Source organism: Spermophilus citellus (genome assembly GCF_964194105.1).
Source record: "Spermophilus citellus genome assembly, chromosome: 15".
In the NCBI taxonomy this organism is placed as follows: Eukaryota; Metazoa; Chordata; class Mammalia; order Rodentia; family Sciuridae; genus Spermophilus; species Spermophilus citellus.
In genome coordinates this window covers 52,421,716-52,436,725 of record NC_138195.1, presented here as the reverse complement: position 1 = coordinate 52,436,725, position 15,010 = coordinate 52,421,716, and the positions used below count along the sequence as shown (strand labels likewise).

The window sequence follows — 15,010 nt, the reverse complement described above, 5'->3', positions numbered from 1 at the left end:
TGCTCAGCTGCCCTGCCTAAAAGGTAATGGGAGAAATCCTCCAGGAGCGGGTGGTCTGGTGGAGAGCTGACCTGCAAGATACATTTTTGGCTTTCCAAACCGGAGCTGGTAAACTCACAAATATCCCCAGCGTTAGCATTAGGACCATCCCATTTTACAGAGGAGAAAACAGGCTCTCTTGCAGTCAGGCGTCACTCTGAGGTCACTCAGCTGGAAGGTGGCCGAGCTGGCACTTAAAGGCTGAGGGGAACAGCTCCAGAGCCCGACTGGAGGTGGGAGAGGTGACTCCGATCCCTGCCAGGAGGGCAGTTCCGCTGCGTGGGCTCAGTGAGGCTGAACCTTGTTGCTAGGTCCCCAGAGCTGGCGCCGGTGCTAACGGTGCTAACTACCCGGCTCCTGAGAAGGCTAAAGCCTGGGGGCTTCGGGAGGTGTCAGACCAGGGCGGGGCTCCCCCAGGCGAATCTTGGTTCTGAGGAGTAATGGGCCCCAAGCTGGAGTCCTGGCGACTGGCCAAGGGACTGGGGCGGGTTGAGAATAGCGCCGAGGTGGAGGAGAGGGGCGAGAAGCGAGGCGGGCCCACAGTCGAAATAGGAGAAGGGAGAGAGGGAGGAGGTAAGGGGGCGGGGAGTCTTTCCTGGGGCAGGAACCCGGGCCCCCCCTTGGCGCAGCCGGCCCGCAAAGCGATTCTGCAGATGGAAGGAATTAAGTGGGAGGGGAGGGTCCTACGGTGATAGCAAGAGAAGGGAGGTAGAAGTGTGTGTGTGGGTATGTGTGTGAGAGAGAAAGAGGGGTGAGGGACAGAGAAGAAATGATCAAACTGGACATAAGTAGAAGAGACGGGAGAGGGAGAGAAGGAGACCGACGGACAAGAACAGAATAACCGAAAAACAGATCAACAGCGAGAAGAGAGACACTGAAGAGAGAGAAAGAAGGAAAAGCAAGTGAAAATGAAGTATTTGGAGAGGACTCGAAAAGAAATGGAAGAGAGCGGACAGTAGGGATTAGGCAGGGCAGTACCGAGCGCCAGTGGTGGCCGGGCTGGGGGCGGAGGACGTGCGAGGGGGCCGTCCAGGGGCGGGGCCTACGCTGCGCTACATGTGTAGTTGAGCCTCCTTTCCCCATTCTGCCCACCCTGCTATCCCATATTCAATGAGACAGCCAATGGAGGACGAGGACGGGGCGGAGTCTCTGTGGACCCCACCCTGGGAGCGGCCGCCGGAGGGGTCAGCACTGAGGCAGATAGCGGATCGCGGGCGGGGCGGGGAGGGGCGGGCGGCGAGAGGGGGCGGGCCCAAAAGTTTCCTGCCCAACTTTCGCTGCCTCCTTCCTCCGCCCGCGCTCGCCCCGGCTGCAGTCGGGGGGAGGCGGTAGCGGCGGCGGCTGCGGGCAGCGCTCGGGGCGTAGGGCATAGGACGCGAGGCGATCGCCGTCGGGGCTTGGGCGGCTGGCAGTGGGCACAGGCTCCCCGGTGCCCGCCCCTCCGCTGGGAGGGGGGCGCGAGCGGGCGGCCGGGGAGGGGCCGGCACAGCCGCGGCAAAATGAGCCTGCTGTCGGCCATCGACACGAGTGCCGCCTCGGTGTACCAGCCGGCCCAGCTGCTCAACTGGGTCTACCTGTCGCTGCAGGACACGCACCAGGCTAGTGCCTTCGATGCCTTCAGGCCAGAACCGCCCGCCGGCGCCGCGCCCCCGGAGCTGGCCTTCGGCAAGGGCCGCCCGGAGCAGCTGGGCTCGCCCCTGCACTCCAGCTATCTCAACAGCTTCTTCCAGCTGCAGCGCGGAGAGGTGGGTGCCCCCGCGCGCTCCCGCCCTCCGCCCCACTGCGCCAGACCGTTTCCTATCTGCCCGGCTCTTCCTGGCCTGGCCCCGGACGGCTCCTCATTGCCCGACCGGGTTTGGCTCGACTTCGTTCAGCTTTGCCAAACTTGCCGCCCGAAGTCCCTGGGGCGCCGGGAGCGCGTCACCTCCCGTCAGAGTACGGCTGGGAGCAGCTCAGGCCCGGGCAGGGCCCTCCCGCCCCCTCTCCCAGCCTGGGAGCCCTGCTCGAAGCAGGCTGAGGCGGGGCAGGGGGGGTGTCTCCGGATTCTTTCCAGACAGCCGGGGTGCGGCCAGGGCGGGGAGCCCCTTCCAAGTGACTTTCCCTCGCCCAATCCTATACCCCTCCCTATACCCCTCCTGGCGATCGCGGACTGAGACCCAGAGCAGATTCTGCTCCGAACTCCTCTTAGAAAGGCCTAAAATCTTTTCTCCTCGACCTCCGGAGGTTGACGACCCGAGGGGCGCCCTGGAGAACAGTGACTCGCCCAGAGGGTTTTTCCTGCTGTTCCCACACAGGGACCCTCCAGATCCATCCTTCAGCTGCTTGGCCCTCCCCCAGCCACATAGGAAGTGGTTTTTGAGGGCTTGACCCCGCAGACTGCGCTGTCCTCTGCCCTCCCAGCCTGGAAGGAAATGAAAGGGAAATCCTTAGAGGGAGTGGGGGAGGACTAGATAGGGGGAGCAGTTCCAGCTGCCCAGCGCCTTCTCCAGAAACCTGGGCCGCCTATGTCGCAAAGTCTGTCTGTTTGGTGGATTCAGTTACAAAGTCTACCGGGCAGTGCCTCTTCCCCAGCTAGATAAACACACAGATAGCCATGACCTCTTAGAACCTTTTGAGGGGTCTTCTCCAGAGCCTCCCCAGATTCCACTCCTCTCTCCTGCTGGACTTCTCATGCACTCCCCACTTACTCCAGCCTTATTTGAGAATTGCAGACAACCATCACTGGCTTTCAGTTGTCCATCTTGTGGCGGCTGTCTGCAAAGAAAGGTGCAGAGGTGTTTGGGGGCCATACATGAGGGTCACTTTCACTTTCTCTGGAGAGTCAGAGTTCTGAGAAGGTTGGGGAAGAGGGCCTGTTTATGCCAGGGAGTGCCAGGTTATATGGAGGAGGCAGAGGGTCACCCTTTCTGGTCTCATAGATGTGTTTGGCCATTATTTACCAGAGGATTCATGGACACAAAAAATCCTGGCCTAAGGCCAGCACCTCCTGAATTGCTCTGTGGACCTGTGTGACTAGAACTGGTGTGGGGAGACTGAGCATGGTAGAGAGAGATGAGTCTGGAAAAGCACCCTTTGGTACCAGGCATTTGTATGCCAGAGAGTAAAGTACTGTCTTTGGGGGAGGAATGGCTCTTAGCTGGGGATCTTTCTTGTAAGAGACTTTGCCACCTCTCAGGGAACTGGATTCAGGTACAGTGACTTCGGAAAACTGTGGAGTGGTTCCTCAGTGCCTGGATGTTTCCCATTGTTGATTCTCTTACCAAACATTTTTTCAGCTCTGTGTGGGTCCATGGGGCTTTGTGGGCACAGGATAGTGGAGGCCACAGATCAGTAGGCAGATGAGACAGTGTGTGTGAATGGTGAGGAATTGGGTGGGGAGCCATGGTAGCAGGTGATTGAGTGGCGGTGCCATGATGGCAGGGGGTGAGTAGTGGCGATTGGTATGTGCCCCAAGAGTGTCTTATCCAGGGAGAAGATTGTCATTACCTGTGGATCAAGCAGGGTCCCTTCTCAGTCCCTACTATCCTCCTTCTGTTCCCACTGTATGATGGCCTTGTTCTCCACATGTGGGTCTCTGCTAAGTGGTCCTGGGAGTTTGGGGCCCTTAGGAGTCCCCTGTAGGAGTGGGATGTTGTGCCTCTTCTTGGAAATTTCTGGCCTCCAGGATCCCAGTGGTAGCTCAGTGAGAGCTGTCTGCTGTTGTTTCTGTGACTCAGTTTCCCCATGAAGAGGCCCAGCAATGCGGAAGAGCAGATAAAGGGCCAATGGTGGAACATTCTTTCATGGCTGTCTTCAGGGAGCTTCCTGACCCTCTCTGGGTCTCAGATTGCCCCTCTGTTAAAGTTAGCCTCTTGTCTCCCAGGGTAGTGTGTCTGAGACTGGAAACCTGTACAAATGAGGGAGAATGTGCCTGCAGGGGGCTGGGCTGGGGAGCCCAGAAGGGCTTCTCTTATGCTCACAGGCCAGTGGCTTCCTTGGATGGGATAGAGGGCTGTGCCTGCAGATCCGGAAGGCTCTCTTGGCTTCAGGCTCCCTTGTCCTCACCCCCCTCCCACTGCGCCTCTTAAACCCTCTCAGAGCCCCAGCTGTGCTTTGGGGACAGGCCTTTCCTGCATACAGGGCTTAGCTGGTGACCTAATATGGCTTCAAAATAGCAACTGGCTGAGAAGGCAAGAAGAAATACCCCCCACCTCAATGCCACCATGGGGCTAGTCAGAGAAGCATCAAGTCCTGTGTGGGCTGGAGGGGACTCTATGAAGGGACCTAGGGGCCCAGAAACGTTGCCATTCTGTGCAAGGCCTGGCAGGCCTGGTGGCAGTGCCTGCGGATGTGACTTGCATGCTGACCGCTGACCACAGCCTGTCTGCGCCAGCCCCTGTGCCAAGAGCCCACCCCCTCCTGCACCACCCCCAGGCTGCTCCCACCACAATAGCAAAACACCATGAATGCAGCTGGCATGGGGGGTGAGGACATGGGGGCACAGAGGCCCATTGTACCCCTGGAACCTCAGCCATGGAAGCTGAAGATAAGCCAAGGGTTCTGAGTGGCACTCTGGCCCTGGGAACAGAAAGGGAGATGGCAGAGTTCACATGTAAGTGTAGGGGCAAGTACCAGCAGGTGACCTAAGGCAGAACAGGCACCTCATACAGTTTCTCAAAAGACCTCTGGGTCCACACACCAGGCCCCGTGAATCCTCCGTTTCAGAAACCTGATCTGTGGCAACAAGTATGTCTTTGGAGGGTGACTCGGGCCTTGGCTAAGCCCCTCCTTTCTCTCCAGGTGCCCTGGAAGGCAGTTCTTAGGAGTGGGGGTTGGGCTGCATGGGGGTCCTCCCTGCCAAGTTCTGTTTGGAATTTAAATTCACAGCAGTGTAGGGACTGTGGGATTCTAGTTCTGCAAAAAGTAGAGTTAAGCATTACTTTTGAGTCCCTTGGAGTCATACCCAGGTCCTGTCCTGGCTAATTCTTGTACCCCTACCACCACCACCATCACCGGGAACAATATGGCTGTCCCTCTCCGTTCAGTTTGGATTATCAGGGCAGTCTCTTTCTTTCCCTTTTCCTCCAGGGACAGAAGTAGCTGGGAAGCATAACCCTACTGTCAATCGATCTGTACTTTGTGGGTGATGGGGGAAGGGATTTGGGATCAAATTTGTTTGGAAAACACCATGCTGTCTTTTCTTGGATTCATACAATGCCTGCTGGCACTGTCCTGAAAAATCCTACAGAATAAAACACAGTAACCATTCTTCAGCCCAGCATTTTCCATACCTATTTAACCAGAGAACATCTTTGGCACAGGACACCTGCCAGTGTTCTTCTAGCATCTCCAGATGCTCCAAGGAGCCAGACAGCTCCTTCCTCATTGCATAGATCCAAACTAGGAAGCTCTTCCTGGAGCATAAGTTTGGGAGCCTTCCCAGGTTCTAGCATCATCTTCTTCAGCGTCATAGGTCCCTTCCTCTTTGCCTCTGTGGTCCCTCTGTTGGAAATTTGGGAATGGCAGCAAGGGAGTCATGAGGCACCCCAGGACCTTTAACGGTTCTGCAGACACAGCTGAGAGACCTTAGAGGAGCAACTATACTGACCTGCTTTAGAAGGTCCTACTTTTGACACTTTCCCCGAGAGTTTAAATGTGTCACCAGTGCCTACAATGGATGGAGATGAGCCAAAGGGCCACCAGTGTGGATATGTGAAATGAAGCCACACTTCTGCCTAAAGTGGAAGTTTGCCTGGCAGGGGCTGAGAGTGGTCTCCAGGGACTAAGATTGATTCCCAGCAGCCTTTGTGGTCTCTATGGGATAGGTGGGAAGGGAGTCCCAGGGCTGGGGAGGAATGGCCATCGTAGCCCAGCCAGGAGCTGGGAAGCTGATCAGTGACTCAGACAAGGAGGCCCGCAGTTGGGAGTCTGTTGGCCAAAGCAGTCTGACCCTCCTTCCACCAGATTTATTTGACTGGGCGAGCACAGGCTAGGAAGGGGGCCACCCCTCATAGGTCTTCTGAGTCAGGTGGGAGGGAGGAAAGCAGGTAGCATTAGTAATTTGTAATCAGCCAGGTGCTGTCGGTGGTCTGTACTCAGGTGGCACTTTAATCTGGGCATCTCTTTCCTCATAACTCCCATTTTATAGAAGGCAAAATTGAGGCCTGGCAAATCACCCAACAAGCCAGTGGCAGAGCCAGACCCAAACCTCTTCTGGGTTCCATTCAGGACTTGTGTCTGTGGCTCAGCCTGCAGCCGGTTCCCCGGTTTGCTCTCATCCAGATCATTCTCTACCCTTCCCCTGCAGGGCAGGCAGTAACCAGGGTCTCTTGTCAAGCTGTGGTGCCTTTGACATTTTGTCCTGAATCCTTGAGGTTTGAGGAGTGGTGGGCATAGTTGTGGGTGCTGGGTTTCTTCCCATGTCCTTTTTCCTGGCTTAGGAAAAGCAGAGGAGATGGACACAGGGAACCTCTAGTACTTTTGTGCCTGTACCCGCAGCCTGTACGTGGCAGGCTTGTGGTACAGATGGGGAAACTAAGGCACAAAACTAACAAAAATGATGCATCCAGAAAGTCAGCAGCTGACCCAGGGCTCCAGCCTAGGACCAGGACACCTGCTGTGCCCTGTGTGTGTAGATGAAGCACACACACACTCAGTCCTCCTCTGGCCAGCCTGGTCATCCCCAACCCTTGTCCAGTGTACAGATCCAATATATTTCTTCCTTTTAAAATATTTTTTTAGTTGTCAATGGACATTTATTTTATTTATTTATATGTGGTGCTGAGAATCAAACCCAGGGCCTCACACGTGCTAGGCAAGTACTCTACCACTGAGCCCCAGCCCCAGCCCTCCAATATACTTCTTATGGCACAAGTGGATGTCCTTCTTCCAAGAGGCTTTGCCTGGCTGCTGTGGGGAGCCGCCCTCCCTCCAGTTGCTATGGTCTGGGGACAGGTGAGTTGTAGATATTTCTTCTAACACAGCATGTCTTAACAGCTGGTCTTGTGGTGCAGTAGGCAACAGGGGTATCTATCTCAATAGCTAGATTGTCAGCACTCTGAGATAGGGAATCTTGTCTTTTTCCACTTAGCAGTTTCTAGTATCTGATGCTCAGTGAGTACCGGTACTATGGATGGGTGGGTGGGTGAAGAGAGGACTTGAAGCCTCTCCCCTCCTCCATGTTCAGTCTTGACTAGGTGAATGCTCTCCCTAATCTCTTAGCTTCTTATTTCATTCCAAGTAGGAAATGTTTATTGAATAGTTTGATTAATTGGAATGAGCTGACTTGGGAGATAGTGAAGTCCTGCCCCAGAGGTGTCCCAGCAGAGGCACAGATGACTGATAGTCCTGACCTTGTTTGGGATGGACTTCTTTGAGAATCTGAAGACAGCTGAAGTCCCTGTTGTCAGCACAGGGCACAGAGCACCAGCATATGTGCATGCGTGTTCATGCGTGTTCATGAGTAATTTCAGATGGAGAGGGTCATGGACACCCTCATGTGATCATGGATCCCAGTTCCAGGGCCCCTGCTATAGAGGCTGCAGACCTCAATGATACCTGGGACTGGATAAATATTGGGACCCTTTCCAGTCCTGGGATTCTTATTCATGCTTTGTGCTTTCATTTGACAAATATGAATAGAAATGAGAGGCACCTGGTCCCCAGGGCAGAGGTCAGAAGAGTCGTGAAACACAAGTACCTGTCAGGTGCATGGTGACCCTTATAGGGGCCGGGGGAACCAAGGCAGGGAAGAGAGCGTCCCCTGAGTCCTTTCTGCTTTGTCCTGCTTTCGCTGTCTGCTTCCCTGTTCCTGGTCCTGTCCCCATTTCTCTCTGCCCACTTCTCTCATCAGAAAGAGCTTGTCGTGTTGATTAGGTCAGAATCTTCTCATGGGCACTGGCGGTGCCCAGGGAGCCGTGCTCACATGTGCTGGGTGAGTGGGCCTCCAGGAGGTGGCAGTGGCCAGCCCTGCCCCCTCCTGACGCTCAGGTCAGCTTTAGATCTTGGAAACTGAAGGTCTGGGGCTGGGGCTGAGTGTGGCCTCTTTTCAAAGGCTAGGAAACCCTTATTCAGGCTGTGGTTTTCCTTTGGGCCCAGGGCTGTCTCCGGTCCCTGAGGCCAGCCCATGGCCACCTGTGGGTGTGTCCTGTGCACTTGCTTGACTCCAGACAGGCCCTAGGGATAGAAGAAATGCAGGTCCCCTAGGGAGAAGGGGTGAGTCATTTGTGAAATGAATGATGTCTTGTCTGAAGCAGGAGCATGGGTGTGTGCCGCCACGGCGAGGGGCGTGGGGTGGTTTGGGGGAGTAAGAGAGCAGTGGTCTGCTGTCAGAGGAGCCTCCTGTGACGGGGGCAACTCAGCTTTGCTTCTGCCCGGCTCTTCGGCACTGTCCTGCCCACATCCAGGCCCTGGGCACTGCAGGGCTCGCCCTCGCCTTCCTGCATGCTGCTCCCCAGCTCTGCCTGCTGTCCCTGCCTGTCTCTCGTCCCATCTCTGTGCAGCTCTTTTCCCTCTGGGCTGCTCTCAGAGTCCTCCTCCCACCTCTGTCAGCTCCTGCCTGCCCTCGCCTTCCACGGTGCCCTCCCTCTGTTCCTGGGGTACAACCCCAGCTTGGCAGGCACACTCTGGTGAGGCCTGGAGTCAGCCCTGGAAATCTCTGCCTCTGCGCTCCATATTCCACAGTGCAGCCACCATCTCTGGGGTCCAAAACTCTCAGGCATCCCAGAAAAGCTGGTGTCTCATCTTGCCAGGGCCAAGGGGCTTAGCATATGATGTCACACCTGGCATTTTCCTCTGGCTCCCCTTCCTGTAGGGAAAGCCAAGCCTCGGAGGCTGCATGGAAGCTGAAATATCATAGGCCAACACATATTGGCTGTGTTACCTTGGGCAAGTTACTCAGCCTTTCTGAGTCTCAGTTTCCAGCTCTGTACAATAAAACCAACCTTGCTCACCTAAGTGTGTTCTTGCCAGGCAAAGGGAAATGAAGGAAAAGATCTAATTAAGTACTCACACTCTGTACAATTAGAACAAACTGTAGTGTCATCCCATCCGATCTTACCCATCAGTCAAGTGAGAGCCTTGGAGAAGTCCCAATAACAGGCAGGAGTGTGATACTCAGTCCCCCATATATGATGTAAGGTCCCCAGGCTTTCTGCTGCTAGCTGAGGGGTCACTGACCCAGGGAGGAAGGAGATGTGGCCTCTTTTCAAAGGCTGGCAACATCCTGGAAGCTTCCACCCAGCATGTGGGGCTGATCATGTGGGGCTGATGTCCAGCAGTGCCCAGAGCAGCCCAACCAGTTCACGAAAACTCTGAGGCCCAGCCTAAAGCCTTCAAGGTGTTACCTCACCAGGTCAGTGGGGCTCTCAGGCCCTTCCCCACCTTGGACTCTGTTGCACCCAGGACAGTAACAGGTGTAAGAAGCAGCAAAACTCATCTGCTCCCTGGGGTGCAGAAGACACAGAATCTTGCCTTCGGGGACATCCAGCTTTGTGGGACATGAGGAGACATGAGATCAGAGCCTTGGAGTCAATTGCAGGCAGAGTCAGGACAGAGTTGAGGGCCTAGGGAGGTCCCTGGAGGAAAACAGCAGCACACGGGCAGCAGGGCCTCATTTGCACCCTGTTCCTGGAGCCTGAGGCCTGAATCAAGGGGAGGGGTGGGTCAAGGCCGATGGGAGCCAGACCTGGAGCTAAGTCCCAGGGGGGCTTGAGTGGAAGGGCTTTGTGGGGAGCGGCAGCGTGTACAGAGCCACAGGGAGAAAAGCAGAGTTGTCCTGTGGGGACCCTGACAGGGCCAGTTGGCTGTTGCAGAGGTGGGATCGACTGATGGAGGCTTCTGTGCCCGCTTTGTCGACCACCTGCAGATGGCAGGATGGGTGCCTTCAGCATGTTGCACTCTGGGGCATCCCTCAGGACCTGCTATTTGTACCGAAAGATCTCAGGACCGTAGGGACAGTCCAATGTGCCCTCCTTCCTGCTGCTCCATTTTATGTTTTGCAGATGGGAAACCCAAGAGGCCAGGCCCTGACCTCTGCTCTGTCCAGTCCCTGCAGGCCGGGAAACAGCCAGGACTTGCCTTTCACCTCCATGGCCTGAGCTCAAGCGGGGCTTTGGAGAGGAAACCACCCGCTGCCCCGCCCGCCCTGCACTGGCTGGGCAGGCGGCCCTCCCTGCCCTGTATGGCTGGGTCTGCCTCCCTCTGCTGCCTCTCTGGGCCTCAGTTTCTCCATCTGTAACATGGGAATGAAGTCAGGTCGGCTGAGCACTCTATCCTTTCAGCTTATAGGTGGTGTTTGTCTTGAATTGGGCTAGGGACAGAGAGCTGCACAGTCCCTGGGGATAGACTAGAGGACACTGGAGGTCGGGGAGCCGAGAGGACCTCCCTTCTCTGCCTGTGGAGCAGTCTCTGGGTAGGGGTGAAGCTGTGACCCTACGGTGGGGTGGGTGGGGGTTGAGCTGCCAGGCCAGGGCAGCCTGCTCCGAGGCCTCTGGCTGCCCGGGATGCCCGAGGGGCCACTGTGAGCAGGGGAGCATGGCCACAAGGTGGGGACAGGACTTTTTTCCATGGTGTAATTAGTGCACTTTTGGACATCCACCGAACTTCCCCTTCCTCTTGACAGTTCCCTGCCCAAACAGATCTGATTCCTGTGGACTTGCTTAAATCTTCTCCAGAAAAAAAAAAAAAAAAGAAAGAAAGAAAGAAAGAAAAAAGAAAAAGAAAGAAAAGAAAAAGGAAAATAAGAGGGTTGTTATTTGTGAAATTGCACTTCCCATCCATGAGGGTGAGTCACACCATTTGGAGCCTCAAGTTTCTTGTTTGGATGAACTTTTCTCTAAGGGGCTGGGACCATGCTGGGCTCCATCTGGCTGATTGGGGGTGGGGGTGGGGGTCTGCAGAGAGCCTTGGAGAGAAGATAAGGAGAGGCCTGAAGGTTGAGAAGTCCAGGCTCCGGAGGGGTGGACCTGCCTGCTGGCACCAGAATAGCTTGGGGACCTGGGGGAAAATGCAGATTTAGGCTGGGGGAGGGGAGAGCAGGGAGTTAAAGTCTGCCGGGTGCAGAGTTTCAGTTTGGGAAGATGGAAATGTTCTGGAGGTGGACGGTGGCCATGGTTGCACAACAGTGTAAAGGCTCTTCATGCGACTGAACTGTGCACTTTAAAATGGTGACTTTGGTCATGTGTATCTTGCCACACAGGGAAACATGCAGATTCTGGGCCCTCCCATGTGGCTGCTTTGGTGGGTCTGACATGAGGTCCAGAGAACTGTTTGTGTTACAGGTTTCCCAGGCTATCCAATACAAGTTTGAACTCACTCATTTAATCTGTATAATGGGGACAGTGACTCACAGGGTGTTGGTGAGACCAGTTATCTGAATGTGTGTGGTGTTTCCAGTGCTAGAGTGGTGAGCGTTTGGCATGTCACCACGATGGAGTCTGAAATCCATCTGAGCCCTCCCTGTACCCTGCAAGGGGATCTCCTACTGGGCTTCTACAGAGAGGGGGCCCTCTGCCCCTGGGGTGGATCACTCCATTTTAGGCTCATCTGAAAAAGGAAGAGGCACTCCGGAAAATGCTTGCTGGTGTGGCATTGTCTGCTGTCCTGGCTGTCCTGATGGACCAGGCAGTGGTAGAGCAGAGTTAGGGTGTCAGGACCCATTGAATTCTGTGCTCCAGTCACTTTAGGATGGTTATATGAGGGCCAGGGCTGCTCCAGGTATGGCGTCTGTGTCTTTCCTTCTATGTGCCAGGATCTGATGCAAAACTTTATAAAAGGGACAGAGGTTCAGAGAGGGCAAGGGTTGTCCCACAGTCACACAGCATAGTGTCCTGAGGGACCAAGATCAATAGTGGCATCCAGTTGATGGGGGTTTTGTCTTCTAAGAGGGGAGAAACAGACCTCTAAAGATGGACACTGTAGGGAGTGAGATGAATGGGTGAGGAGCTGTACTGGGGATGGGGGACAGAGGAGCACAACTCTCAACTCTCAACTCTCCTCCTTCCCCCTCCTACACTGAGGGGGGCACAAAAAGGACTGTCCCCACCCTGGGCTGCTATGTGTCCTATCTTTGTCAGGGAGCTCTAGGCTCTTCCTTCCAGGGTCCCTGCTTCCCCATCAGCTTGAAGACTCCCAAGGACAAGTCCTCTTCCCCCCATCAGATCCAAGGCTCCCCAGGATCATAGCTTACCCTTGCAAGTTCCTGGGCACCTGTGTTGGAGCCAAGGGGTGCCTAGCCCCATGCCCAGGTTGGTCTTCGGGCCGCCTGTAGAATCTCCCTCTTTCTAGCCTTGGCCATTCTGTAGTCAAGGGGACCCATGGCCGATCCATGCCAACCTCACCACAGGGCCCCACCTTCTCTAACTTCCAGTGTGCCAGGCCGCCCGGAGCCTGGGACTCCTATAAATAGAGGCTGTATACACCAGGAGGGGCCTGGCCGCCTCTGCTTTGAAGCTCAGTGGCAGGTCTGGTTCCTGTCTTCTGGGGGTGGGAGAGGTGGGCCGCTTCCCTCCTGGGGCTCTCTGAGAGGTGGCCTGAGCCCCGCCGAGCTCCCAGACACAGACTAAAGGCTTCTGGCCACAGGAGGCCAAGTGGGGCTCAGACCCCTGTAAAATGGAAACGGCGCTGTCGGCTGCAATGCCTCTTCCTTACAAGATGGGGAAACTGAGTCAGCATGACTCAGCCAAAGTTCTTCTGCCAGCCAGTGGCAGAACCCCCAAATCTAACAGGTTGCTTTCTACACCACCTTCCTACCTTGTGGCGGTGCGTAAGGGAGAATTAATTGTAATAATGATAATCATAGTCACTGTGGTCATCACTGTGTACTGAGTGGTTCCTAAGTGCCTGGCTTGAGGTCAAACATTTCTGACCTCATTTTAGCCTTGTAGAAACCCTGGGAGATTGCTGTCATTGGTTGGGCCCATTGTGTAGCAGAGCCACCGTCGCCCCATGGGGGATCACTGGCTCATCTTAGGACACACAATTCGGGATCTGGACTTGGGGGCCAGAGCCCTTGGGCAGCTGAAGGCTCTGCATAAGCTCGTGTGTGTGTGTGTGTGTGTGTGTGTGTGTGTGTGTGTGTGTTGGGCCATGAAACCTCCTCCCCGGCTGCCTCCGCGACCCACGCCCCTGTCCTTCGCAGGCCCTGAGCAGTAGCGCCTACAAGAGCGCCTCGCCCTACGGCTCCCTCAACAACATCGCGGACGGCCTCAGCTCCCTCACTGAGCACTTCTCGGACCTGACCCTCACCTCCGAGGCCCGCAAGCCCAGCAAGCGGCCCCCGCCTAACTACTTGTGCCACCTGTGCTTCAACAAAGGACACTACATCAAGGACTGCCCCCAGGTAAGGCAGCCCTGACTCGGGGAGGGCTCGCAGGCTCCCTTGCTGACCTGGGGCAACTCTGGCCTGTGGGCAGGCACAGTGGCCTCCCCAGGAGCCGTCCCCTCAGAGAGTGGCCCCATGGCCCTCTGGTCACCACCATTTTGTCCCCCCTGCTCTTGCTGAGACAAGGCTGCTGGTGTGGATGCAACAGAGGCCCAGCTTGGGCCTAACTAGCTGGGTGGAAATGAGCGGGGGATCCTGGACCCAAACTGGGCCCCCAAATGAGGTTTTGCGCCTTTTTGTCTCCACCAGCTCCTGCAGGGTGGGTCCCCTTACGGTGGGGCAGGACGGGGCCAACAGCCTCCTCATAGCTCTCTGGAGGCCCCATCTGCTCACACTCACTCAGAAGGAATGTGGGCTCCCGGCCAGGAAGCCAGATGTGTGCCCCCTCCTCGGACCCCACCTCTGCCTCCTCAGCCTGCAAAGATGAGGGAAGGGGGTCCTACCCCACTCTCCATTCCCCAGAAAGGTCCGGGAAGGCTCAGGCACCAAGGGATTGGGCATCTCTCTTGGGGTACATGGGGGCCAGGACATGGAGGGTGCTGGGAGTGCCCCCCCTTACCCAGTGCTTCGCCTAGATGAAGTGGGACCTCTGGGGCAGATCCCAAACTCTTCCATAGATGTGGCTTTGGGATCCTGGGGGAAGCAGTCAGCAGCTGTCTTTTAAAATACGGTATGAGATTACTGCTGATTTTTTCCCCTGTTTTTTTTCATATTTTCCAATTATTTTATAATGCGATGCTAGTTAGATTTGATAAATGTAGTAGAAATGGAGTCCTGGAGACTCGGAAGGTCCACATAGTATTACCTTCCAGATTTTGGGAGTCAACTGTGGCCGTGTAGGACTGGGTCCAGAGCCACAGGAGGCTGATCTGTGCTTGTTGCTGTCACACACACCAAGCTCTTCTCAGGAACGGCCATCCCAGGCTTCAGGTCCTGGCTTCTCAGAGTGCAGCCCACGGACCAAAGCACCAGTATTTCCTGGGGCTTGCTAAAACCCATGAGTCCCTGACCCACCCAGACCTCACTGGGTAAGATCCCCAGATGATGTGTTCCCCTGACCTGGACCCCTCACAGTGGGAGCTGGCCCACAGTGCCAACCTCAAGACCTGGTACCTCGCCTCTGGGCCCTGTCTCTGAACAGATGCAGTAAGCAAGAGGCCCTTGGCATGAGGAGCTCCCTGCAGAGACTGACCCCCACTGTCAGGGTTCTCTAGGTAGATGGGGGACAAAGGGGCAGGTAAGGAACTCATGCGCTGTGATCTTTGAACTACTCAGTGGAGTACCTGGATTTTCACCTGGGCAAGCCAGTGTCTTTTAAAAGCTGGGGCAGAGCGTCCCTCCCTTCCCAGCCCAGTGCTAACGCTGGTTCTTCCTGTATATGGATCATTATCTCTTAATTCAATGTCAGAAGTAGGAGTAGTGGTCCCATTTCACAGCTGATCTCCAAGAGATGAAGCATTGTAAAAGGGGTAGGACAGGTATGAGGACTCTGCTCATGGGGCCTCTGTGCCCTGCCTCCCTGAACACCCATGCCACTCCAAGCTGAGTCTCCCTGTCTGTGGAGCCTCAGTCTCTTTCTTGAGCTGGCTGAGACCTTTTCCTGACCCATCC

General features: G+C 55.6%; 1 protein-coding gene across 2 annotated transcripts in view; it reads left to right on the top strand.

Moving 5' to 3' along the window:
* Positions 1-1,336: 1,336 nt before the first annotated feature.
* Positions 1,337-15,010, top strand: part of ZCCHC24 (zinc finger CCHC-type containing 24) — a 54,518-nt gene continuing 40,844 nt past the window's right edge. For both annotated transcript variants that reach the window (XM_081268687.1, XM_081268688.1), the window contains exons 1-2: positions 1,337-1,784; positions 13,157-13,357. In XM_081268687.1, coding sequence (XP_081124813.1) covers positions 1,539-1,784; positions 13,157-13,357 — 447 coding nt within the window. In that variant the 5' untranslated portion in view covers positions 1,337-1,538. The remainder of the gene's footprint in view (positions 1,785-13,156; positions 13,358-15,010) is intronic.